The sequence below is a fragment of the Sebastes umbrosus genome, chromosome 4, assembly GCF_015220745.1.
Source record: "Sebastes umbrosus isolate fSebUmb1 chromosome 4, fSebUmb1.pri, whole genome shotgun sequence".
NCBI classification, from domain to species: domain Eukaryota; kingdom Metazoa; phylum Chordata; class Actinopteri; order Perciformes; family Sebastidae; genus Sebastes; species Sebastes umbrosus.
This window is the reverse complement of record NC_051272.1, coordinates 30,117,052-30,143,457: the sequence shown is the minus strand read 5'-3', so window position 1 is coordinate 30,143,457 and position 26,406 is coordinate 30,117,052. Positions and strand designations below refer to the sequence as shown.

At 40.0% G+C, this 26,406-nt stretch overlaps 2 protein-coding genes and 1 long non-coding RNA gene across 7 annotated transcripts in view; 1 reads left to right on the top strand and 2 right to left on the bottom strand.

Moving 5' to 3' along the window:
* Positions 1-1,151: 1,151 nt before the first annotated feature.
* On the bottom strand, positions 1,152-10,244 carry slc25a18 (solute carrier family 25 member 18). Of its 4 annotated transcripts, none has more exons than XM_037768617.1 (11): positions 10,102-10,244; positions 9,333-9,377; positions 8,618-8,982; positions 8,210-8,332; positions 6,783-6,838; positions 6,460-6,550; positions 5,574-5,689; positions 4,419-4,605; positions 3,633-3,787; positions 2,704-2,779; positions 1,152-2,599 (listed from the first exon to the last, which is right to left on the bottom strand). In XM_037768617.1, the coding sequence occupies exons 3-11, from the start codon at positions 8,635-8,637 to the stop codon at positions 2,458-2,460; spliced, it is 966 nt and encodes a 321-aa protein (XP_037624545.1). In that variant the 5' UTR covers positions 8,638-8,982; positions 9,333-9,377; positions 10,102-10,244; the 3' UTR covers positions 1,152-2,457. The 4 variants fall into 4 exon arrangements, with proteins under 4 accessions (XP_037624545.1, XP_037624542.1, XP_037624543.1 ...); XM_037768614.1 differs by having other exon boundaries at positions 8,210-8,335; positions 10,102-10,243; XM_037768615.1 differs by lacking the exon at positions 10,102-10,244 and adding an exon at positions 9,934-10,042 and having other exon boundaries at positions 8,210-8,335.
* Positions 10,245-10,903: 659 nt separating this feature from the next.
* On the bottom strand, positions 10,904-25,774 carry LOC119487599. The gene is made up of 3 exons (XR_005206740.1): positions 25,531-25,774; positions 22,827-22,831; positions 10,904-10,915 (listed from the first exon to the last, which is right to left on the bottom strand). It is a non-coding gene; the product is annotated as an uncharacterized LOC119487599 (long non-coding RNA).
* Positions 18,436-26,406, top strand: part of LOC119487568 (cat eye syndrome critical region protein 2) — a 48,397-nt gene continuing 40,426 nt past the window's right edge. For both annotated transcript variants that reach the window (XM_037768561.1, XM_037768560.1), the window contains exon 1: positions 18,436-18,761. In XM_037768561.1, coding sequence (XP_037624489.1) covers positions 18,642-18,761 — 120 coding nt within the window. In that variant the 5' untranslated portion in view covers positions 18,436-18,641. The remainder of the gene's footprint in view (positions 18,762-26,406) is intronic.

Below are 26,406 nucleotides of genomic sequence, written 5' to 3'. Positions count from 1 at the left end.
AAGACTGCTGTAATGTGAGCGCCGAGTGCAAAACCGTGGTAACGCTGTTCGCCTCGCTCAGTATGGAGGACAGAACCTGACAAAATACTGTAAATGACTCAATCAATAAATAAATAAATGTCATTAAATGTAGCAAAAATAATATTAAAAATAAATGTAGCCATTCATTAATTGATAAAATGTGACATGAATTTATTTTTCTGTTTTAATTGGCTTCTATATTTACTCTTCTGTTTGAAATGTAAAAATAAAAATAAAGAAATGTATAAAGAAAAGAATACAGAAATTAATAAGTTTGGGGAAATAAATAAGGGGTGAAATGCAAAGGGAAAAATCGTGCATAAATAAATACACACATTTATAAAATAAATAAATAATGAATAAATGCAAAATACTTAAATAAAAATAAATGTAAAAATTATTAAATAATTTAAACATTAATAAGAATGAATACATGAATAAACGGGAAAATAAGACAGAAGAGTAAATAAGGGAATTAATAAAAAGATAAATAAAGAGGCAAATTAAAACAAATATTAATTTATGTCACATTTGATCAATTTATTAATGGCTACATTTATTTTTTATATTTTTGCTGCATTTAATGACAAATTATTTATTTATCGAGTCATTTATTTATTCATTTATTTTAGATTTTGGCATGTTCCGGCCTCAATAGCTCAGAGGCCATCCTTAACATTATTACACTACTTAAGGAACACTGGAAGTCATACAGCGGCTGACAGTACCACAGTTTTGCACTCTGTGGCTCACATTCCTGCAGTATCACAAGCGTGCAGAGAACTACGGTGGCCTTGTGGTATCGTTGAAATGCAAAAAGCTCTCTCTAGAGCCAGTGTTTAGTTTGTCCGTTCTGGGCTCCTGTAGAAACATGGCGGAGCAACATGGTGGACTCTGTGAAGAGGACCCGCTCCCTGTGTAGATATGAAGGGCTCATTCTAAGCTAATGAAAACACGATTCTTAGATTCTGGTGATTATACACTAATGAAAACATAGATCTCCCGAAATGCTACACACTGTTCCTTTAAACAGTTTGACTGCGTGTGGATAGCGAAAGGATGTTTACGCATTGTTGTGATGCACTTAACATACGGAAACCAAAGAAATAAATGTGTGTGACACAGAAAAATGAGCACGTATGAGATATCTTTATTTACAGCTTGTAAACAAACCGTTTACTCAGGCTATGTTCACTCTACAATGAGGAAAATGTAGTAGCCTACTGTAGGTACACTAGCCACATCGAACTGTGTCTTGCATTAAAAATGTAAAAAAAAAGCAACAAAAAAAAAAGCTTTCTTTTAGTGTCACCCAGTGGACTTTAGTAATGGCAAACCATTGGCCAGACAAGGTGCCATAGTCCCTCCATGGGTCTAACAAATAGAATTGTCCTCGCTAAGGTGGACTCAAGTACCAAATACATTTTTCAATTCATTTAAGACTTTACAGTTTTTATGCTTTAGAAACTATCAGCAATTATAAGGCTTGAAATGCATTTTTTTGTAGTTATTGTGCGCACATAATTTGAAGCAATGTATTTTTACGTGTAGCTAAGCAGTAAAATCAGCTTCTCGCAGGTTTTATTGAAAACCCTTCCAAGCTGTGTGTGGAGAGGAGGAAGTCAAGGCTATGAGACAGTGGCCGAGCAGTCTAACCTGTGGCCTTTAGGCAGGAAGTGAGCTGTGTGTTAGGGTATATTGTACGGTAATGCCAGGATTAAAGCATTACCGTCAGATTAGCAAATGACCTTAGAGTTTCTGGCAGACAGCGCCTCCCTATCCACTGAAGGAATCCAAGATTACAACTCAGACCTCACGGATAGAGTGGGAGGAACGCATAACAGTAGGCAGAAGCAGATTAAGCTCCTTTTTCCAGAGAAATACATCAAACATTGAAATCCAAATGACATTTGAAGTCAAACGTTACGCAATCTTATCTTTTGATGGAGATCGAAAGGGGATTTGTCACTTACATAGGATGATGCGCAGTTCTTCGTCGTGACCACACAAATGGTCAGATTGGCATTTTAGTTAGCAGCCTCAAACAACATGCAGTAGCTCTCTTTTAACAACCAGACAGAATAATCTCTCTCGGGTGAAAGTCCCAGACATATTGCAGCATGCACACCGGGATAACCCAGACAACTTTGGGTCATATACCCTCAGATTAGTCACACACATACACAGGACCCTGTTTAACCTATGGGACCCTGTTGACAGCATGTAAAAACCTAGAGAAACATGATTAGTGTGAACCCGTTTAGTCCACATATTAGTAAATAGATCCTCTTCATATCTCAGACCATTCCTCTTCCTTTGGTTAGCAGATTGTGGCCTTATTTCCCTCTCTCAGTATTCACCGTTCACTCAGTTGTGTCATTCATTCACTGCAGATTAAAGCAGCGACACAGCCACCACCACCAATGCCAAGCACCGCTATCCCAGAAAACCTAGCACCGTCTCCCCTACCCCTAGAAAGTAGACACCCTGCGCAATGCCAAAAAGAGGAGCGATGACCAGAGCGCGACATGTTGCACCCTTCAGGAATGCTGATGGACCCTCTCGCGTCATGATACGCCTGCAAAAGTACACAGACAAGACAATGGGAGAAAAACAATGAAAGAAAGGCTCTTTACACAATATTTAGCCAACAAATGTCTTCTTAATAGACTGGAATCTTACCGTGTGCAGTCAACGATTCCTTTGTATGTGTCCTCCCCCTCACCTTTTTGCAAGGTCTGCAGACGAGTCTTAATGACTGTACAGGCATTGAAAACACAGAAGTGTACCTTCATTACATCAGCTCAAAGAACAGTTAAAGCAAACAGTAGCCACTGTGGCCACAAATGACAATCCCAGGATAATGGTAAATGCTAACATATATTGTGTAATAATAACACAAGAAGAGAAGTCAAAAACTCAGTGAACTGAATGAAATTAATGAATGAAAATCTAAGGAATCTATTGGTACCAACCATGTCATACTAGCTTGTCGCAGAGGAGGCTAAATAACGCTCAAGTCAGCACACTGACACACTGGGGGCTGTTGTTGCCTGTTGGGCTTGAGTTTACCATGTCTGTCATGATTTGAACATATCATTAATGCTAAATGCAGTACCTGTGAGGGTTTCTGGACAATATTTGTCATTGTTTTGCATACATATGCATAAAGCAAGCATATTTGCCCACTCCCATGTTGATAAGAGCATGTGTGACTGCAGCTGGCAGTGGTGATAAGTGTCTGAAATCCGAGTATCTATTATAAAGCGAGTAGAGAACGAGGGAGTGACTCTGGTAATACCAGAACAAGTGAGGCTGTAGCGCCAAAACCTCTGAGTGTATTGAACTGAGCAAGGTTGTATTTTTATTGCTTATGAATTCAACTTTTCATTTGTAAGAGGAAAATTGTGTTATTTCATCTTTCAAAAGTTGCATAGTTAGGCTTTAAAGTATTTTCATTAAACTGTTACGAATTGGAGCGAAGCATTGCAACACCGGGTGTGTGTATACATTTGCTATCTCTGTGAGTAACAGATGCTTAAATCCCCATTCCCACCTCACCTTCTGCTCTACCATCTCTCTGACTTGGTCTGTTTCTTTCTCCCACTCACCATCCAGTGGTGTTACAGCCACAGCTGCCACTGAGCCTGCGCCGCAGCCTGCCGCAAAGGACTGCCAGAATGGCGCCCGAGCCTGCGCATCGTCTCGGCCCAGCGCGTTTAGGTTGGCAAACAGCGGGAAGTAGATCATTGAAAAGGGGACATCCCTGAAAAATATGATTTTAAAAAAAAAGAGAGAAGCTGTATATGCATATAGAAAGAAATGGGATGGACTGAAAACAAAGTGGGAGAAGCTGAAGTCACGGGGTGGGAAGCAGGGAGAGAGAAAGAGACATGGCCCCATTCAACTGCAGTATATCAGCCAGACATAGCTGTAGGAATCTATTGATCAGTTTTGATTGGCAGAGGTGACAGGAAATACAACCGACGCAGTGTGAGTTATGCAACGTAAAATCAACTCATTAAAGCAGTGATGGCAGAGTTGAATGAAAGGAGAGACAGAGCCGGAGAACACAAGTAACACTGTGCATGGTCATGGACACGATATTTTTAAAGGTTTCCAAACATGAGAGCAAAGTAAAAAACATGCATAACGTTATGGACTGAGAGACATCAGTGAGATGAAGAAGACAATAAAGTATAATGGAGACATTATCCTTTTCTCCTGCTGCTGTATTTATGTTAACAGCATATCACTGTGGTTTGCCTCAGTCTCAGTCTGGCTTTTTAATTTAGTTGTAAAATAGTAGGCGTTAAAAGTAAAACAGAGACAAGTATAACAATTATCATGCATTGTGAGTATGTGTGTGTGTGTGTTTATGTCTTTGTGTGTATGACCTCACTAAGGTAGCTCCTGCCCCCCTGTAGAGGCCCGCCAGTCCTCGAGTCTTCAGCAGCTCCCTAGTGATGCTGGTGGCTGAGGGCCGAGGCGGAGGGTTCCGTCGTGCTGGTGGGGGGGCCACCAATGATGGAGCTGGACCAGGGGCAGCAGCCTGAGACGGAGTTGGAACAGGCTTCTGGGCAGCTGATAGTCAGACACAGAATGTCCCAGGTTAGAAAACACATGCAAGCGAATTTAATCCTGCAGCCATCACTGTTACTGGACAAAAGATGGGCTATCAACCTTTGGTTTTCCCATTTTTTACAAAAAAGGAAATGGGAAGTTTGCCAAAAGATGGATGCTTTCATCTTTCACATTTATAAACAATATGTGAGCGCTCACATTGGGTCTGATTTAATGAGAGGTATGGTACCTGTATGTGACTTAGGTTACATCAAATCAATCTTAGTATAAATATAAGATAAGATTGATTTTTCAGAGTTGATTTATTCCTGAATAGGATTTTCCAAGATGTCAGTGCATTGCATCCTTTTACACTGACTGCATCTTGATATTTGTACAAAGATCAAGACAAACATTGAAAAAAACAAAAAAAAAAACATTAAAGGGAAACTACAGCCATTTTCAAAATTAATACATGTTATTCCTTTGGTCTAAGGCAGTCCAAACAATATTAGTAAACATGAACGACTCTCTCCCTAATCAAAAAACTAGAGTGTTAAAACTCAAACTTGTGCTGTCATAAGGTATTAAGTGTGGAGCTGCTCCATAGACAATGAATGAGGAGAGATGTTCTAGATGGCACAGAGAGCACCCAGGGGAATGTTCTGAGTATATGGGAACATTTTCTGTTTCACAACTGATAACACTACAATAGAATAAAGCTCATTTGGGTATAAAAAAGAAAAATCTGTGAGTCCACAAAATCAGTCTCCCATTCATTATCTATGGAGCAGCTCCAGACTTTATACCCTATGACCCAATCACAAGTTTGAGACCTACTTCTCTGGTTTCTGGCTTCTGGCTTTGAGAGAGAGGAGCTCATGTTGTAAGTATTAATTGAACCATCCATGGCGGAAATGCCATGGAAATAACATATTGGAATTCTTAATTTGGGTGGTGTTCCCCTTTACATCCAGTGACTAACTCACCAAGCCTTCCTGCATCCTGCAACTGGATCTTTAGAAACTCCATGGGAGTGGTGACTACCACCTGACAGGTCCCGGCCCCACACCCTGCCAGTACCTCTCCCCACAGGGGCAAATGCCTGTACGCACAATAGAGTGTCAATAAGAGATATACAGAATTAACAAGCTTCTCTAATAACAGGTCATGATTGGATTAAGATTAGTTTGTTTTCTCGCCAGATTTTGCCAAAGCACTCTGCAAATCCAGCATATCAACAAATACTTATATTACTAATTGACCCTGGATGAGGTATTTGTAAGACTATGACAAATATTTGTTTATTAAAAAAACAGTACTGTAATGCAATGAATTTAAAGGTAGCTTCTAGGGCTGTCAAAGTTAACGCGATAATAACGCTTTAATGCAAATTTGTTCTTACATCACTAATTTCTTTAACGCAACTTGTGATTTTTAGGTTGTAGCAGGCTCAGCTTTAAAGCTAGTGTAAAGATACTGGCATCATGAAACTAGAAAACATCAGGAATCCATTGGTACCAACCATGTCATACTAGCTTGTTAGGAAGGAGGTTAAATAATGCTCCAAACTGGTATGGCAATTTTCAAGTCCTTTTTTCAGGTCCCTTGACCTCTGACCTCACAATATGTGAATGAAAATGGGTTCTATGGGTACCCCCGAGTCTCCCCTTTACAGACATGCCCACTTTATGATAATCACATGCAGTTCGGGGCAAGCATAAAAATGCATAACAAATGCACGATTAATATACGATTAATCGCGACTAACTATGGACAATCATGCGATTAATTGCGATTAAATAATTTAATTGATTGACAGCCCTAGTAGCTTCATTATGTGATGTATCATTGAAGGGTGAAAAATTAATTTACCCGTCCTTAGAAAGCTTCTGTCTAAAGACGTCATTGGCAGCCAGCTTGATGGCTTTTTCTGGTGTAACAAGAGTGAGATTCACCGCTGCACCTGGAAAAGACAAACAGGCTGATGACACGCAACACTCTCCACTGAGGTACACGAATAGAGCGAACCTATACAGCAGCTTATGGCTCACGTCTAATAGCAGTAGACACTGGTTATTAAGGCAAAAAGATTGAAGGCTCACAGGAGAAACAACAGCGTAGGTGGCCAGATTAAGCTTATAGTAAAGCACAGTTGTAGTGGTGTTTGTCACGGGGATTAGAAATGCAAAGAATACCTCTGTAGCATCCAAAATAGCCCTCCGAGCGTATCGTCTTTGCCAGGCAGTCCAGCCTTTGAAGACAAAAAAGAAGGCAATTTACATTAGTCTGTTTTTTCATTAGGGTCATAGAATACACCATAACAATGTTCATATGTCATATGTTCATATTTCACCATTAACTCTTTTGACATACATTTAGGTCAAGTCAATATTATTATGCTTCATTTTTAAGCATCATCGCTGGCCTGACCTTTACCCAAATACACCCTCTGTTCTGTCACAACAACAAACTGAACAGAGACCAGTGCTGTTAATGTACTGTAGCAGTTCTGTTGAAATTGTCTTTTTTTTTCTTTGCAAAGAACAGAAAACAAATCCAACCTTGTGATTGGGCCTGGAAGTGAAGTTATCCGAGCAATTTTTCCATGTATGACTCACAGTGGAAAACCGCAGTCTAAAAAGCGCTGGTTGGCCACACCCAATCAGACGGCAGTATTGATGCCCACCAGATGTGCGCAGTTAAAAAATTCAGGGTCAGCGAGTCTTTTAAGGACACAGAATCTATCTTTGTCTCTGCATCTCTTCAAGTGAATGAATATGAAATATGTTTAGTGCATTCGTTTGATCTTTTGTCTGGTTATGGTTACCACAGCGGTTCATCAAAACAGTACTGTGTCTACTGTATACAGCCATTCCCCTGATATAACCCCATGAGTGAGTTTTGTACAAACTCACAAAAACACTGGGCCTAATATGGGAAGTGTGTGTAAAGCTGCGCTGCTCCACCCTCTGAGATTCAGCGGAAAAGTATGTGAGTCGGCTTCAGCTAAATAATTCTGTCTCAGATAAGAGAGTGCTGTTAACCAGAGAGCACATTTAGGCAACATTCATCACCAGCAGATATTCTGAAATGGTTTTACAGTTCAGAGACTTTGACATTGGTTAGATTGGCATGCAGAAACAAAGATTTGTCTGTAGCCCTTCCCTAACTTAAAGGCTAACATTCCCATCAATCTCAGCCATTTCTCCCTTTTTTCCACACTAACTGACGCCCCAGAGATACCATGTGATACCAACGTTGCTTTACAATTGGCTCACGAGCCTTGTTAGAAATGGAAACCAAGCGTCAGATATCCGCCACAGAAATAAACAAAACATTAATTTTGGACCCGCCAAAGTTTTTATAATGATTAATTCATAATCAGTATTTCTTTCAGGAAAAGCCATACTTTTATTCGGCACCTTTCTAAAGGCTCGGTAGATGTTTTTGTTTTTTTCATCTGCATAAAAATTTTATCAATAAGACCTTTAAGATCGATAAAGATGAATTTAGAGGCTTTTTTTCCAATAACAACTATTAAAAAGTATTGTTCAGGGATGCTAAAACAAGAATAAAAGCGTATATGCATCGGGTTAACTCGGGCCAGGGGAGCACTACTCACATTCCTTTGTAGACTTGGACGCCCTGCTGGTTCTGTAGGCGGGTCTTGGCCAGGTCAATAGGAAATACACATGTCACACCAACCAGGCCTGCCACGCCCCCATTAATCAGCTTAGCAGGGAGGCTGCTGAGGGATCAACATAGACACACGCACACATGCATGCACAGCCCCATTTAAACGTGGTCACCAAGCAACAGGAGCCATGCAAATGACACATCCGTTCATGGACCAAAATACAAATAAAGCGGACGCATCAACCACACACACACACACACACACACACACACACACACACACACACACACACACACACACACACAAAGAGAGTGTAAAAGCCCAGCATTAACCCAGCTGCTGCTTCTTTAGTGAATACATTTCTACATTAAGCTAAACAGACATGGTACTTACCTAACTTTCTTCTCCGCCATCCTGCTTGTGTTTCGGCTCCAGGCCCACTACTCCTCTCCTCCTCCTCCTCCTCGAACTACCCCTCCTCTTCGTCTTCCTTTTCCTCTTCCTCTTCCCTCCCACACTTTGGCACGCAGCCCAAAGTAGTCACCACGGCTCAACCCTCACCTGCCCACCCACGCCACAAATGCAGCTCACTGCGTCTTTTGATTTGGCAGTAATAGACCGCCTTCTTCTTCTTCACCCTGGATGCCCTTTTTTTTTCTGTCGTGGCCAAAACCACCAATGTTGGATCTGTGTCTTCTGGCCAGCCTTTCTGCGTTGTTGTACCTCACACCGAAACCCAATCTCGACTGTCCCACTGCCTGGAAACACAAACCACATGCAGTTAATACGGATTAAATAATTCCAAAGAGTACAAGTGAGACCAATGCTTCTCTGTTCTATATGGCGCTTGTCTTTCTCAAAGCCCTGTTGAATAGACATTTGTGATGGCATTATAAGGCGGCCTTTGTGATGGAGGATTGACACACCTCACATTAACTATAAGAGTCTATCAAATCCAGATTTAGTCATTCATAAATGCGAATAGCTGCATATCCCAAGAGTCTACCTCACTGAGACAGAACATCTTGAGTCTCTCTAATCTGCCAGCTAAAAGGGATAAGAGTATTTGATCTAGCAAGGAGGGCAGAACTGAAAATGAGGGGCTTACCGGTATTCTTTTACAGCAATTGGAAATCCAGCATTTAACAAAGGACTGAAAAGGAGATTTGAATGGAAGTTGGAAAATTAGTTAGACATGTTTTTTTTCTTCATTTGTCCTGGAAGTATAATAGTTTGCAGTCTAGCCCTGAGAAGATAATACAGATGCTGTTGAAACCTTATCTTGGGTTCACAGCTCTTGCTTTCTTTTACTGTTTCTTGCATTATTTTTCTGCCTTTTCCCCTCCTGACTTCCCCCTTCCCTCAGCTCCCTAATTAATCTCTCTCTTAATCTCTCCACCTCCATTCCGCCTCTATTTTTACCACTGTAAACCTTCAATCTATCCTCGCCTGCCTCTCGCCTGAGAGTAACGGAAACTATCAATTCTTGTTCTTCCTCTCATCTTGATTCGTACAATTTTCCATCACCTCAACTTTTTCCTCACCAATTTTTTTAATGTGCCCTTTATACTCTGTCTTTTCCATTGCTGGGTCCTAGTCACATTCTACACATGCCTTTCACTGAGCCTCTTTCTGTGAAACTTTCTTTCTGCTCAGCTCCATTCACACACAGTAGTGACCCTGCCAAAACACAGACAAGGGTGCCTCACCCCAAGCCAACCTCCAGCTCCCAGACCTCTGTTTCCCCCAAAACCTTGCACTGGAACACCTCTCCCTCGCACAGCTCACACAGCAAAAGCCCCCACGAGACAGCTTTCAAAAAACTTCCATTTTCGTGCAGCACAGAGAGATATAGCAGTGGGGAGTGGGGGTCTTACCTCTGTCGGTGCATCCCACAGACAGGATCAAGCTGTCCACTTTCCTTTCACTTCAACAATGCATGCAGCAATGGTAGTCAAGCGAGAGCGATCTGAGAGAGCCAGCCGCCACTCAGGGGCCGTTGCACAAACACCAGCATTGTCCTGTTGCCTAAGTCCCTCCCTCTCGTGGTGACTCCCTGTGTGACAGAGCCCCAGCAACACAGCTCTGCACTAACACAACTCGACATAAACTCATGCTGCTGCCACAACGCACGCAACTAATACTCACAGTTGTAACTCACTGTGTATTGAATCTAAGAATATATATATACAACATGAACAAAAAAGGCTGCCCATGATCAGTAATGAGCTCTCTATTCAACAGTTCCAGCATTACATAATACCTCTAGGCACATTGAATTACTCAAATGTTCACAGACTTACAATTACTACCAAGGTAACAGTGATATACACCAATATGATTATCACCGTTTGGGACATTTTATTTATTTATATTGGGAAAGATGTCAGATTAGGTAATTAAAGGGCAAGACAGTTATGTAAGGACATCAACAAAAAGAGCATGTGACTGCCACAGCAACCACTCACTGCCCCTAAACTATTTTTTTCATGAGCATTGATTGATGTATTGATTCCTGTTGATGGAAAAACAATTACTATCAGTGATCATTTCTCTCATCGGCAGGGAAAAGCTTTCGTTAAAGATGATATTTTCTAAGTTGGCTGTCACATTTTTAAAGCACTTGGTTGCACCATGTATGCACTGTTAACACATTTTTATTTGTTGTGAAAATAGAAAACTTCTTGTGCCCTATATATTAATATGTAGCATTTACCTCGGTGAAAGGATGCCTGTCTGTTCATGCCACTTTTAGTCTTTTAGAGAACTATTTAGACTGAGGATAAAAAAGGCTTTATTAGAGGATAAAATTATAAATGGTTTCGAAATGTCCACTGGAAAAATACAGAGGAATAAACTTGTAAAAATGTGTTTTAAAAAAATGCATGAAACAAAAGCAATCAGTCTTCTACACCAGTGGTTCTCAACCAGGGGTCCTTGAGGGAGTTCCATGTGGTCACCAGAAAAAAAAGGAATAGTTTATTATCACTATTTATTTCACTATAGAAGTGAACCCAGTGTTAGTAAGAGTCATAAGCGTGACTATTCTGATCGTAGGTTTCACTTCCTCCACGGTTATCTCCTCAGATGTCATTGACAACTATAGAATTCTGGTCTTAATCATATCTAACTACCAAAATCTCCTCATATGGAAGTCCCTGAAGCAAAATCTAATAATAAATAGGGGTCCATGACCTAATGTGTGTCAATTTAGGGGTCCTTGACACGAAAAAGGCTGAGAACCACTGTTCTACACTACATAAATTACTAATATGTGGATCAGAGATACCAGTTATCTCCTCTCATTATACAGAACCTTAGCACAGTGGTTTTCAAAGTGGGGTCCAGGGACCCCCAGGGGTCCATAAGGGGGGATCCAGGGGGTCCCCAGTAAAAAGGTGAATCGTTTATTTTCACTATCCATAAATGACACAATGACAGAATGTATGACTATTTTGGTCATGGGTTTCATACACTTTCTGTAACAAAACATCTAAAATCAAAAATGCTATCAGATGGAGGACCCTAGGACAAAATCTTATCAAATGGGGGTCCGTGGTCTAGTTTGTGTGAGTTGAGGGGTCCTTGATGTGAAAAAGTTTGGGAACCACTGCCCTAGCTTACTGAAACATCCCAAGTAAGGAAACAATTTTTTTTGTTTTTATTATTTTATTTTAACAGGCAAAATGTGGCCCCAATGTTAATATATAGTGAAAAGCATAATATGTAGGCAGACCAACATGCCCAGTCACATATGCACACACATTTGCTATTTTGTCGCTGAATATGTAACAAAACCACGACAGTACACTTTTGAAATTAAAAGCTCTGTTGGGAAGTAAAACCACAAACCTGACAATTGTAAAAATACAGAAATATTATCAGGAAAATATAAGTTAAGTATCAAAAGTAAGCTAAAAGTACACATTATACAGAGTGGAAGCTGCTTGTGATATATTTTTTGTATATTATCAATAAGTTACCACTAATGCATTTAAGAAGCATTTTAATATTGTAGCTGGTCGAGTGGGAGCAAATTCTAATGACTTATTACTACTATACTGTTAGATAGCTTAATCGATAATAGTGCATCATACTTTATAATGTGATTTTATATTTTATAAGTATAAGTACAAAATAGCATGTATAGTATGCCTAAATTGTACTTAAGTACAGCACATGAATATGTCCCTCTGGTGTCCTACCCTGGGGACAGAAAAACTAAATTATTGGGGGTTTATTTTGGATTATTGTTTTATTATGGATGTATGGATTTCTCCGAAACTCCAAAGTCTTGCAAGTCAGGTGTACTGGAGCCTCAATAAAGATCACCAGTGTAATTGTAACTGGGAATGACTGGCAATCTGACCAGGGTGGTTCCCTATATTCTGCCCAATCCACAAGATAGACAATTGTTTGCACTCACAGAAAATGTTAACCATTGCTTTATTTACCAGCCATGTTTGTGCTAATGATTTAACTTGGTGGCTCTTCTTTGGGGTTTTGTATTTCAATGGGCCACCATCATTGCCTGGGTAACAACACATAATAAGAAGATAAACTCCATGATCCTAAATCAGAATAAACAGCAGTGATGAAATGAATAAATTCCATACTGTAGGGAGACTTCTTGATAAATAAAGTTAATTTGGATTCAAGGACAAAACAAACTGAAGGCTAGTAGGCTAGTATTTAAAGATACAGTACACTCGCAATAGCATCCCAAATTTCCTCCCATCTACCAACATAACACACTGAATTTGAGTTGAGTTTGAACGTTAAGCTCGCCCATGTAACTCAGTTTTACACCAAGAATCGCTGGATTGCTCTGTTGCCTAGTGACATCACAACCTTACACGGGACTGATGTTCCATAGGGACCCAAAAATTGTGCTGTCATTATACTGACAGCACTGTGATGGCTGACCACTGTTGTCAACTACAGTTGAGGAGATAACCGTGGAGGAATTGAAACCTATGATCAGAATAGACTGATCATAGGTTTCACTTCCTCCACCTATGATCAGAATAGTCACTCTTAGGACTCTACTACTCACATTAGGCTCATTTCTATTAATTAAATAGTGAAAATAAACTATTCCCCATTTTTCTGGGGACCCCCTGGAACTCCCTCAAGGACCCTTGGGGGTCCCCGGACTCTTGATTGAGAACCACTGGACTAATGAATGAATAAAGTCACAACGAGTAGTCTTCAGTTTGAGTGAAAATCTGTGTACACTCTGCCCTCCATTGCACATGGGATGTATTGCAGCGGTAACCTAATTTCAATGTCAGTTTACCCACTCTATAGCCCTTTTAGCAGCAGGACCTGAGGTTGGTGATGATGGCTGCTGAGTCAGTCTGACCAAGACTTTGATCTAATATAATAATAATGAAAAATAAGTTCAGAGATTTGTAGAATATACATGTATGCCAAGATCATTTTAATTTGTCTGTATTACAACTGTGTAGATGTGATCGTAAATATCAAGAAACATGAAAGCTGCTGTTCATTGATTTTTTAATGTTGATCTTCTAAAGCTTTAAACTCTACACAACACACTTTGTCAGTGTTGTATGGAGGACCACAAGAGTAATAGTACATTTAATTGATTAATAACTTATTGTAACTAATTGCCTATTTTTTATTGTACAATTAATACATTAATTTGTAAACACATTTATTAATGCCTATTTTATAGTACAATTAGTTATTAATCAATTAAATGCTCTATTACTATTTACGTGACTCTTGTGGTCCTCCGTAGTGTTATAATACAAACCTACCATTACTTAAAAGGCGACAATGTTTTTTGGAATTGTGTTACGCTGGAAACAGCTTGGGTCCAGGTTTAATTGTTGCCATTTGTTGATAGCAAACACTGCTACAGCAACACACCTTTACAATGCTTCTCTATGAAACAGTGATGGGTCTGGACTAGTGGACTGACAGGAGAAGTGAATCAGAGTGTGCTTTGTGTGTGTGGCAGATTATTATCACTGAAGTTACCCAGCACATATTGTATAATATACATTATGTATAATTTATACATTATATATAATAATATAAAACATAAGGCTCCCTGTGAATCCTGCTCATGTTGGAGAAATCGTGAGCTATCCTCTAGCACCACCCTTAGGCCAAAATGTTAACTTGTACACAGGACATCTCATGAATCTAATAATTTAATGTAATACCATAAAAGAAACAACTACCTAACTGCCCAACTATTGGGTAAAATTGAACTAATATCACTGGATGTAAATAAAGCTGTAGCTTCTCTGGGGCCCTTAAATGGGTTTTAAGTTTTGAACTTAAACCTGCAGTAGGCAGATTACTTTTGGCATCATTGGGCAAAGTTTCCATAATAGCCTTTCAGCATATTGTAATTCAAGTGTTCTTACAGAAAACTAGACTTTTGCACCTCCTCTTGGCTCTGTTTTCAGGCTTTAAAAAATCTAGCCCGTGACGGTGACTTTGGCTGACCTCAGGTCATTTCAGAGAGAGCGTTCCTATTGGCTGTTCATTCAACAGAGGCAGCTGTCAATCACTCGCAAAGTCCGATCAAATGGTCAAATTAGGAAACGTTGATCAAATATGAATTAATATTCTGTTACTGTAATGCCTATTTCTCACCTCAAATGTTTTCAGAAACATCTTGTAGTGTACTGTTTCGCTTTTAAATGAGAAAGTTTGCTCTGGCTGGTGAGCGGTGCTTGGTATTTCCTGACCTTATCTCAACATGGCTGCAGGGTCACAAACGTTCTCATTTTACAGCTAAACAGTACACTACAAGATGTTTCTGAAAATATATTATGCTAGAAATAGGCATTACAGTAACAGAATATTGATTGACATTTGATCAGTGCTGTCTAGTTTAACCGTTTGATCGGAGTTCGCGAGTGAGTGACAGCTACTCAAAGACGGTAAGGCTCCAGCTCGGCTCTGATTGGTTGTTTTCCTCCGGTCTGTGAAATCTTGCAGATACCATTAGGAGCACCGGAGGACACCGGAGGACACCGGAGGACACCGGAGGACACCGAAGGACACCGAGGCACATGATTTTTTTCAGATTACCTGTCTCATGCACTACTGTCAGGATATAGCGACTAATTTTATAAAAATACGTTTTTTTAATCATATTTGCTCCAATTCTACCCACTGCTGCTTTAAGTCTTTGTTTATGCATAAGAAAGTTTGTCGACTTTTTAAAATATATTTATTTAGGTTAATGTGGTCATTTAAATGCATACATTATACTTTGAAGTTTACACATACTGTACTTTGAATCGATACAAGCTATATGAGGAAATGGTTATATAAAGAAAATTTAATCAGAACATAGAAGTCTTTTTTTTTTAATACTGATGGCTTTTTGCCTTATGTTTACACTACAGTGGTGTCTGCATTTTGTATTCTCATGGCAAACACCTGAGCAAGAAACATTCTGTGTAAGGTCTGATATGATATGCTCTTTAAAAAAAATCAATAGAATGAGATATAATAAGGATGCACACGTAGGCAAAATTGTTGGTACCCTTCCGTTAAAGAAAGAAAAACCCACAATGGTCACTGAAATAACTTGAAACTGACAAAAGTAATAATAAATAAAAATTTACTGAAAATTAACTAATGAAAATCAGACATTGTTTTTGAATTGTGGTTCAACAGAATCATTTTAAAAAACAAACTAATGAAACTGGCCTGGACAAAAATGATGGTACCCCTAGAAAAGATGTAAAATAATTTGACCATAGGGACATATTAAACTAAGGTGTGTCCTGTAATTAGCATCACAGGTGTCTTCAAACTTGTAATCAGTCAGTCTGCCTATTTAAAGGGTGAAAAGTAGTCACTGTGCTGTTTGGTATCATGGTATGTACCACACTGAACATGGACCACAGAAAGCTAAGGAGAGAGTTGTCTCAGGAGATCAGAAAGAACATTATAGACCTTCATGTTAAAGGTAAAGGCTATAAGACCATCTCCAAGCAGCTTGATGTTCCTGTGACTACAGTTGTACATATTATTCAGAAGTTTAAGGTCCATGAGACTGTAGCCAACCTCCCTGGACGTGGCCGCAAGAGGAAAATTGATGACAAATTGAAGAGACGGATAATACGAATGGTAACCAAAGAGCCCAGAACAACTTCCAAAGAGATTAGAGGTGAATTCCAGGGTCAAGGTACATCAGTGTCAGATCGCACCATCCGTCGCTGTTTGAGCCAAAGTGGACTTAATGGAAGACGACCCAGGAGGACATCAAATCATAAAAAAGTGAGACTGGAATTTGCCAAAATGCATATTGACAAGCCACAAAGCTTCTGGGAGAATGTCCTTTGGACAGATGAGACAAAACTGGAGCTTTTTGGCAAGTCACATCAGCTCTATGTTCACAGACGCAAAAATGAAGCATACAAAGAAAAGAACACTATACCTAATGTGAAACATGGAGGAGGCTCGGTTATGTTATGGGGCTGCTTTGCTGCATCTGGCACAGGGTGTCTTGAATCTGTGCAGGGTACAATGAAATCTGAACACAATCAAGGCATTCTGGAGCGAAATGTGCTGCCCAGTGTCAGAAAGCTTGGTCTCAGTTGCAGGTCATGGGTCCTCAAACAGGATAATGACCCAAAACACAGCTAAAAACACCCAAGAATGGCTAAGAACTAAACATTGGACTATTCTGAAGTGGCCTTCTATGAGCCCTGATCTAAATCTTATTGAACATCTGTGGAAGGAGCTGAAACATGCATTCTGAGAAGGCACCCTTCAAACCTGAGACAGCTGGAGCAGTTTGCTCACGAGGAGTGGGCCAAAATACCTGTCGACAGGTGCAGAAGTCTCATTGAGAGTTACAGAAATCGCTTGTTTGCAGTGATTGCCTCAAAAGGTTGTGCAACAAAATATTAAGTTATGGTACCATCATTTTTGTCTAGGCCAGTTTCATTAGTTTGTTTTTTAAAATGATTCTGTTGAACCACAATTCAAAAACAATATCTGATTTTCATTAGTTAATTTTCAGTGAATTTTTATTTATTATTACTTTTGTCAGTTTCAAGTTATTTCAGTGACCATTGTGGGTTTTTCTTTCTTTAACGGAAGGGTACCAACAATTTTGCCTACGTGTGTATGTGCACGACTCTGAAAACAGCCCTGCAGGGCAAAGTGGCCGCTTGTCACTCACCGTCACTTAGCACCACTCATAACATGCACTTTTCACATATTGCGATGGGGGGAGCCCTTCTCTAGTGTATATTGCCAAACTTCCACTGCGATGATGTTTACAAAATCTAAATGTAGCTGGCAATTTACTGAACACAACAATGATCAGCTGAACGAGCCTTTAGGATTGTTTGAAAACTGTTATTGTTGTTAGTAAATCAAACAGGGGTGGGAGGTTAAATACGTTGACAATAGGAAACATAGCTATTCCTTTAATAGTCCCACAGTGGGGAAATATGCAGTGTACAGCAGCAAAGGGGATAGTGCAAAAAACAAGATGCATCAGCTAACACAGCAAAAAAAGAGCTAAACAAAATATGAACCATTTAAATAGACGAAAGTATAAAAATAGGAGCAGTATATACAGTATTGACAATAAACAGACTATTAACAAAATTGTAATTTAAGTAAAGTACAAACAGGAAATGAACAAAAATATAGCAAAATATGCCAAGTAATGAGAACTAAAACCTTATCTCCGCACACATAAAAATCACTCTAAATTAAAACAAGTTACCTGGTTCATACCTGGTTCATCTTTTTAGTTTGTTTTTTTATTATTATTAATTTGCACAAGTAATTTAAATAAAGTACAAACAGGAAATGAACGAAAATATAGCAACAAATGCCAAGTAATGAGAACTAAAACATTATCTCCGCACACACACTAAAATCACTCTGACTTAAAACAAGTTACCTGGTTCATACCTGGCTCATCTTTTTAGTTTTCTTTTTTTTTTATTAATTCACCATTCAGAGGCATTCCCTTTAAACGGCGGCCGCATTATCGAGCCAATGGGGGGGTACTTTTGACTTGTGACTTTTGCTACTATAACGAACAAGCAAATCCAATTGCAAATTAAACAATTACAAGTTATAAGGGTTAAAAGATCAACACTCTCTACAATATAAACAGCACTTGTGTTCAAATATAGTATAAGATATAAAGCTAAGTAATCGCTCCCCCCCTCCCTCCTCCTCGCCGCTTGGTGGTATCGCCCATCCCATCTGTTCAGCTCCAGTGAGACTCTGATTGAAGCAGATTGTAGGACGCTCCACCGGGTCGCAATGGCAACCGTCGGAACAGGACAACAGCAGTAACTTTTTGTTTAGTGTTTGTAATGTTACAGAGGCACTATAAGTCGCTGAAGAAACTACTTTCTAATGTGAGAACAATTTCTCAAGTGCTAAAATGTCCCAGGGATGTAGAGTTTCTGTGGAAGAGCTCCAGTGTTGGTGGGAAGTCCCCGCCATAGCGCACTTCTGCTCGCTGTTCAGGACCGCGTTCAACCTGCCTGACTTTGAAATAGAGGTAAAATACAACTATACTTGCTTTCACTAACATGAATGTGTTTCATTGCGGAAATGAGAAGTTGTTTGTGTCAGCTTTTTTGTCTACTTGAGCGCATTTTGTGTGTGTGTGGTAAAACCAGCTTAGCTTAGTGTCCTCTGAACTTCTCCTTCGTTAACGTTACCAAGGCGATCCTGTTAGGTAACTCAGCTAGCACAGCTCGTTAGCACTGCTACAATATAGCTTTAATAATTGCTAATCGCTTGTCCTCAAAGTTGGAAAAAAATGTCACAAGAGACGTCAGCACAGTTTTATGGTCCGTAGTAACGTTATGAGTTGCTCTAAACGTTATATATCCACGGTGTAACTTTACATAAAAGGTGCTCTTGTAACAACCATGTGCCTCTCGTTTGTTTTCATTCAGCCAGAGGCGCATGTTTATGTTGAAGAGCGACCTTATTCTAGGTCATTCTCATAAAAAGTAAATATGAGAATATGCTTATGTGACAGAGACAAAACGATCTGAAACTTGTGACCATTTAAGTGGTAACCTTTTAGATAGATTTAGGCTAATATGTATGCGAGTACTAGACATTTGTTTTTGTGGAGCGAAAAGTCGCGCAATAACTTGACTTCTTGTCCTGCTTACCTGAGTGGACTGTGCTGCTGTGTTTTGTTTTGTTGCTTTTTTCCTTGTCATATAAAGTTAAGTTCATGGCGTGATGGGTTCGAGTTTATTGTCTTGCAGTTTGCAAGCCATCTGGTCTGGGTATAGCCATAGGGACGCAGATGCTGTTTCAGGGCATTGTTTGCTCGCCTAAGTCCTGTTTTGTCGTCAAGAAAGCGATGGTTTAAATGTTTGTTTCCGATATCAATAGAGTAAGTTATAGAGGTGAGATCGCCCACCCTGCTCTCTGTTCTATCCGAGAATAAACAACATTTATTACACCACGATTGGGCTACATAATACAACTTTATCTCTCGATTAGACCCCCCTCTTGTTCCTTCAGATGTATTCGGACTTCACAGAAACAGCTAATTCCAACATATATTCAATTCAATTAGCCTATTACATCACAGTTAATGTAGATTGTTTAATCCATCGAGGAATGATTGCACTTTAAAGAAACTGGTAAGGTCAACATCACGCATCAACAGTCTCCATCACTCATTCATCCCCACCCCCTCCGGCAGAGTAACACACGCAGGCATCGCTTTGTTATTAAACGAGGTGCAAGCCAGATGGGGGGGATCGCATTGCGCCTAGTTTACATGAAAGTTGAGTGTCTTGTGCTGTTGCATTGGGTCGGATTTACGCACAAAATTCATGAAGCTAACAATGAGTTATCTAGTTTGCAAAAGCACTGATCGGTTGAGCTTTTTGATTTTAACTTTGCACATGCTTTACACAGACCAAACATGGTTTGAGCCGTTCAGTTTAACACAAGGGTCCTTCTGCTGCTATCCAGTACAGATGATGTATTCGTCTTTAACCGCATCACTAAGCAGATCACATATGCGGATACACCTCCCCTCAGCTGGATTTCGAGGAAATATTGAGATTGATGTAGTAGTCTTATCCTTTGACATCTCAATCACACACACAAGTGTTCAAGGTCATAACTCCTTTGGTTCTCAGTGATATTATCTGCAGCTGCAGTTATAATTATAATAGCTAGATAGTAAATGGTAATAGAAGCTTATACTGCTTTACAGTAGGTGCTATGATTGAAAGCCAGCGGAAATGCATGTGTTCTTCTTTCTTTCTTTCTTTTTTAACAAAAAGGTAACATCTACAGACCGACTCAAACATACCATCCCCACATACAAAAAAAAATAAGAAATGCATGTCTTCTAAGAAATTGAGTAATATTGTGTCTGTGAAATTGAGTGTCAGTGCTGAAAACTCCACTCTAAACTGTTTTGGTTTGGAAGTAGAGCACATACTGAGTTTATCTCATCTTGCTGCATATTTGTGGTATCAGAACCCAGTCCAAATCACAGAGTGAATTTTGGCATTGGTCTACTGGGACATGGGATGATTCTGAATGATATCAAAATGGCTATGTGTGGCATTCTTGGATCCTGGATTCTTCTGTTTGTGAGTGTCAGATTCTCACTTCTAGGCTTGAAAAGTGACCATATTTTGATGAACATGTGTGTGAAACCTACTTAGCATTTTGGATGGAATACTTTTAAACAGTGAAAACACCATTGGAATCTATTATAACTGATGTGAATTCGAGCAGAAGCCCCACAATTTTGTGAGAAGGGCTGTCAATAAATTAAGGTAATTAATCGCGATTAATCGCACGATTGTCCATAGTCAATCGCAAATTAATCACACATATTCTTTATCTGTTCAAAATATACATTAAAGGGAGATTTGTCAAGTATTTAATACTCTTATCAACATGGGAGTGGACAAATATGCTGCTTTATTCAAATGTATGTATTTTATTAATTATTGGAAATCAATTAACAACACAAAACAAAACAATATGCTCAAATCATAACATGGCAAACTCAAGCCCAACAGTCAACAACAGCTGTCAGTGTGTCAGTGTGCTGACTTGATTATGACTTGCCCCAAAATTGCATGTGATTATCATGAAGTGGGCATGTCTATGAAGGGGAGACTTGTGGGTACTGATAAAACCCATTTTCATCCACATATCTTGAGGTCAGAGGTCAAAGGACCCCTTTGAAAATGGCCATGGCATTTTTTCCTTGTCAAAATTTAGCGTAAGTTTGGAGCGTTATTTAGCCTCCTTCCCGACAAGTTAGTATGAAATGGACGAGAATCCCTTAAGTTTTCTAGTTTAATATGTCTATATACTAATCCAGTGCCTTTAATGTTGTTATGCTTTGTGTTCTTGGTAAGTGAAAGACTTAATCTACTTAAGTAGCTGTGTTTATATAGAGACTTTTATTCCACTAATAGTTTTAACAAGAGCCATATCAGATCTGAAGTGCCTCGTGGAGCCACCTTGATCTGAATAAACTGGCCTTTCCTGAAATTTGTCATGTAAATGCTCTTTTTTTCTTGCTTTGAATTATTGAAATATCTACACCTGTGCTGTTTGCTCACTTGAGTTAAGTAATGTTTAGTAGTTTCTTTAACAGTATGCCCAATGCAGTCTTGCTTGTATTGTACTGCCATAGGGCTGTTATGCATCTGAATGTGGCCTTTATACAGTATGGCCTTTCAGGCAAGATTGTGCTTTGAGCTCTGCTTTTATACCCGCGTGCACCGTGCCATTTGGTGCGTAAAGTGGGCATTTGGTCAAGTGTTGCGTCAGGAAGTTATAAAAATTAGGCAATGCAGACCACCATAGTTTGACCTTCTGTCTTCTACACTGCAGATACCAGTAAGACTCTGCACAAATCTAGATATGAAGATATTAATATCAGCTCATGTAGTCCGGTCCTATTAGTCCAGATCTTGCTCCTCTGTGGCTTTGTAAGCTCAAGTATTCACACTGACTTTTGGCACTCAAGTAATGTAGAACAGTAGTCAGCAATGGATTGAGGACATTTGGATCCAACATGTTTACTTTCTGAGGACTTTGTGTTTGTAGAAATAAGAGGAGACTGTCAGTCAGTCATGTTTGTTTTGCTTAATGCCACATACCAGCAACAAGACAAGCTGGCCTGGGCACTGTCACAAGTGTAGCACTATGGGCTGTCCCTCTCTCTCTCTCTCTCTCTCTCTCTCTCTGTTACCTTTGCATTTGTCTGGACCTACAGTTAAGGTTGATGATAAGTGATGAGCCATTCATATTAAACACAAGCAATAACAATCAATATACCTTTGACACCTGACTGTCTTTCAACTTGAAGCTCATTTTCTTCCGTCTTCCTTTTGATTGCTCTTTGTGTAAGAATGGTCGGTTGGGTAATGTCAGTCAGCTCCAGTTGCAATCCCATCTCTGGATGAGTAGGTTGAATTACCCAAGAATAAGGGGTGGAAAAGGGGGCAGGGAAGGGGCAGGAAGTGGCTGTCATTGGTCATGACAGAGTGGGGGGTGTCGAGTGATTTCACTCTGTCCTGGTCTTCAGTGTCAACATTCTCTGACATACCACTAGTCCTTTCTTGTGGACATAGCTTCTTATATTGGCTGCTGTTGCGCTTTGTCAGTCTTTGCCATCCTCTCCTTATTTTATAGATAGCAGGAGTCAATGTTTTGGCTGTTGAGGGTTTCAACCAACTTGGCATGTCACAGCATTTCTATGTATTTCCTTGTTAGATGTCTGATCTGGTTTTTCTCTCTGGTGTCACCTACGGGTGATGAGTTATAAGGGTGTTTGAGTGCATACTTTCATTAGTCTGATGTCCTGTTGTCTATTTCATCACATTAAAGGTAGGGCTGTCAAAGTTAAGCAATAATAACGTGTTAACACAAATTCGTTTTAACGTAATTTCTTTCTTTAAAGCTAGAGTGAACATAATGGCATCATATGAAACTAGAAAACATAAAAAATCCATCTAAATAATGCTCCAAACTGGCATGGCCATTTTCAAAGGGGTCCCTTGACCTCTGACCACAAGATATGTGAATGAAAATGGGTTCTATGGATACCCACGAGTCTCCCCTTTACAGAGATGCCCACTTTAGTTCAGTTTCCCATGTTAGGATTTGAGCATATTATAATGTTAAATGCAGTACCTGTTAGGGTTTATGGACAATATTTGTCATTGTTTTGTGTTGTTAATTTATTTCCAATAATGAATATATACATTTGCATAAAGCAAGCACATTTGCCCACTCCCATGTTGATGAGAGTATTAAATACTTGACAAATCTCCCATTAAGGTACATTTTGAAGAGATAAAAAATGTGTGGTTAATTTGCGATTAATCGCGTTAACTATGGACAATCGTGCGATTAATCATGGTTCAATATTTTAATCGATTGATAGCCCTAATTAATAGCTTTTTAGGTTTTTCTGTCCCGTGCAAGCTAAGTGTAATAAGTATGGAGAACTCAGGATGGCTGAGGTAACGGACTAAATATCTAGTGCAGTGTCACTGAAACACCTGTTTCTTTTTCTCATAATGGAGCCTTTTGTTATAAATGGCCCATTTGAGACCACAATGTTTTGTACCCTGTGAAACTGCTACCAGGTTGGATATTGACAAACTCAGTGAGTGAGTCGGACAGTACTGCTGTGGTACTGTTTGGACAGCTCTTTTCTTTCTACGGTGCTGGTCAGTGATAATGGAGTCTCCCCCCGCAATTTCCTTGGCTAGCCTTACAAAACAGCCCCTTGCACATTGTTCCTTGGCTGATACACTTCACTGTCACTGGTTTCCACTTTCCTCCGGCTGCAGGCAGTGAGCTGGGAAAGCAGTGTGTGTGTGTGTGGATGAGAGAGTTGAGTGGGTGAGATGGAGAGGAAAGAAAGAATGAGTGGGAGGCAAGGGGAAAGAGGGGAAGTGGAGAAAAGTGTCCTCGAGATGGAGAGCGAGCGAGCTAGGAAGTGAAAGCACATTAGTATGAAAGAATGAGTGAGTGATCTGCAGGATGGAGGCCCAGGGTCAACATGCCTGTCCCCTTTGGCCTGGCTTTTTGTCTCTGTGGCGTATGCTTGATTTCTTGGCTATGTGTCTGTGAAATGATGCCTAAAATCCCACAGCCAACAGACGCTGCAGGCCACTGTTGCTGGATTCTCAATGATGTGCCCTTCATTGCCAGACATAGCCCTTCATGCCAAGGACCTCTGTCCCTGTCATCTTCCCACTACGTGCTCTGCTGGCAGCCTGTTTGGCACATCATCATGCATTTGTTCCATATATCTTCATCAGCTGCGTGTCATAATCTATGTTGTGAACTCTGACTTATATTGGGCTCCTCTTCGGAGATATACATTATGAAACTAGTGCTTAGCTAAGAGACATGGGACACTTCAGATTGGACTCGTAGTTTGTATTTATATATTTTCCAGTACAAATTACCAACATAGCTCTTTGCAGTCTGCCATAGTGCAGTTGTTTGTGTGAAAGCTATTTTAATACAATATTCTGAATGTTGTATTTGTTAGTTTATACTTTTTATTTGACAAGAATGATATAATAGGAAAAAGAGAAATTAAATCTCAAAGATGAGTTGGATTATTCCTTGTCCCATACCAAGATGTTGTCTGCTAGTGAGAGCTAGCATTGCCATCCTTGTTTAGGTCAAGAAATGAAAAGATTTCTAGCAAAACAAGTTAAACTTCTACAGTACACTGAAGTGACTCTCTTTGTTGTGGTTGGAGAAGAATCTTTGAGTATGGGCATAAAAATGGTACAGCTTATTAGACATGCTAGAGGCGTGACATGCTAGACATGCTAGCGACTCTATGGCCCTGTTCAGACTTGGCATTAACATGCGTCCTGAGTGATCCGAACACAAGTGGAAAGCTCTAAGTACGTCTCCACATGCGTCTTGAGTGACCACTTGTGATCGGATCTCACTTCTCCGCTCTATATGCAAATAAACCCGCAGTAAACACACGGCTAATACAACAGACTTTGTGATGTAATATTACGGGAATACCAGTAGCAATATCCTACATATTCGTGAATTTAGCTACATTTTATTAACATCAAAATATAAGTTTATTGTAGCAGCGGTCCCTGGGGACCTTCCGTCGGCACCGCAGCCTTTGCCAGGCAACAGTGGGGTACAGAGCTTCAGAGAGCCGAGGATGAGAGAGCGAGTGGGCGGGCGGGTGTTAGCTCCGTGCAAAGCCTCAGAACAAAACCACGGACAAATCTCGGACAGTTTGATAATAATGCAGAGACTGATAGTCTGTAGATATGTAGCCTATAGATAATATATAATTTAATAAAATACATTTGTACCGACAGGATACAATATAGCACCGAGGCCATTTCCATGCTGCGGGGCAGACAAGCACTCGCATCTGCCTGTCCATTCACATGAGGAGCACAGTGAGACCCCTCGGATCCCAGCGGGATGTCAGTTGAGTAGGCGGTCCTTCAACGTGGCCCAGGACACATTCATGTACACACTGCTAAAGAATGGTGCCATATGTGGCCCAGACCACCTCTGAATGTGGTCTGAGCGATCGGCTCTCAATGTGTCCTCAATGCGTCTTGAGTGCGTTCACACCTGTACTTAAAGCTGTCCACTTGTGATTCAATCACATCATCAGGACGCATGTTAATACCAATGCCTTTGGATTGGAACGTTTTACAAACTATCAGCAGAACTGGGCTCTGATAGTGGCCGATGGCTGCAAGCCTCCACCAGTCACGTGGGGACTGGTTTCGGATATATAACGCAACACTATCAGCTCTTTGTCCCATGATACAAGACAGGCAGACAGGGAGGAAAATAAATCATTCACTGTTACTTTAACTTGCTTACTGTACCAATTTCACTTCTCTCTTCCAAATAATCCAGCCATTTAACCATCCATTTATGAAATGAAATCACACACTTAAGGATCCTCCTTACCCCGGGAATATGCACGAACATTAATGGTTTGCAAGAGTGGCATATAACAATGTAACGGGACGCGCAGCAATTCCTGGCCAGTCATACTGTAAGCCACAATATAGCGCATCGCTCATTGCAAATAAATAGAAAATTTTCAATGATGTAATCGACCAAATCAGACTACAGAATATTCTCTTATGAATTATTAAATTTGG

Bases quoted from the DNA above. Each gene is read 5' to 3' on its own strand.
- slc25a18 (XM_037768614.1), bottom strand. From the start codon at position 8,637: ATGGCGGAGAAGAAAGTTAG. The intron at 8,336-8,617 runs GTAAGTACCATG...TTGATCCCTCAG, and splicing joins ATGGCGGAGAAGAAAGTTAG to CAGCCTCCCTGCTAAGCTGA. The intron at 2,780-3,632 runs GTGAGTGGGAGA...ATGCCTGTACAG, and splicing joins GGCTGTAACACCACTGGATG to TCATTAAGACTCGTCTGCAG.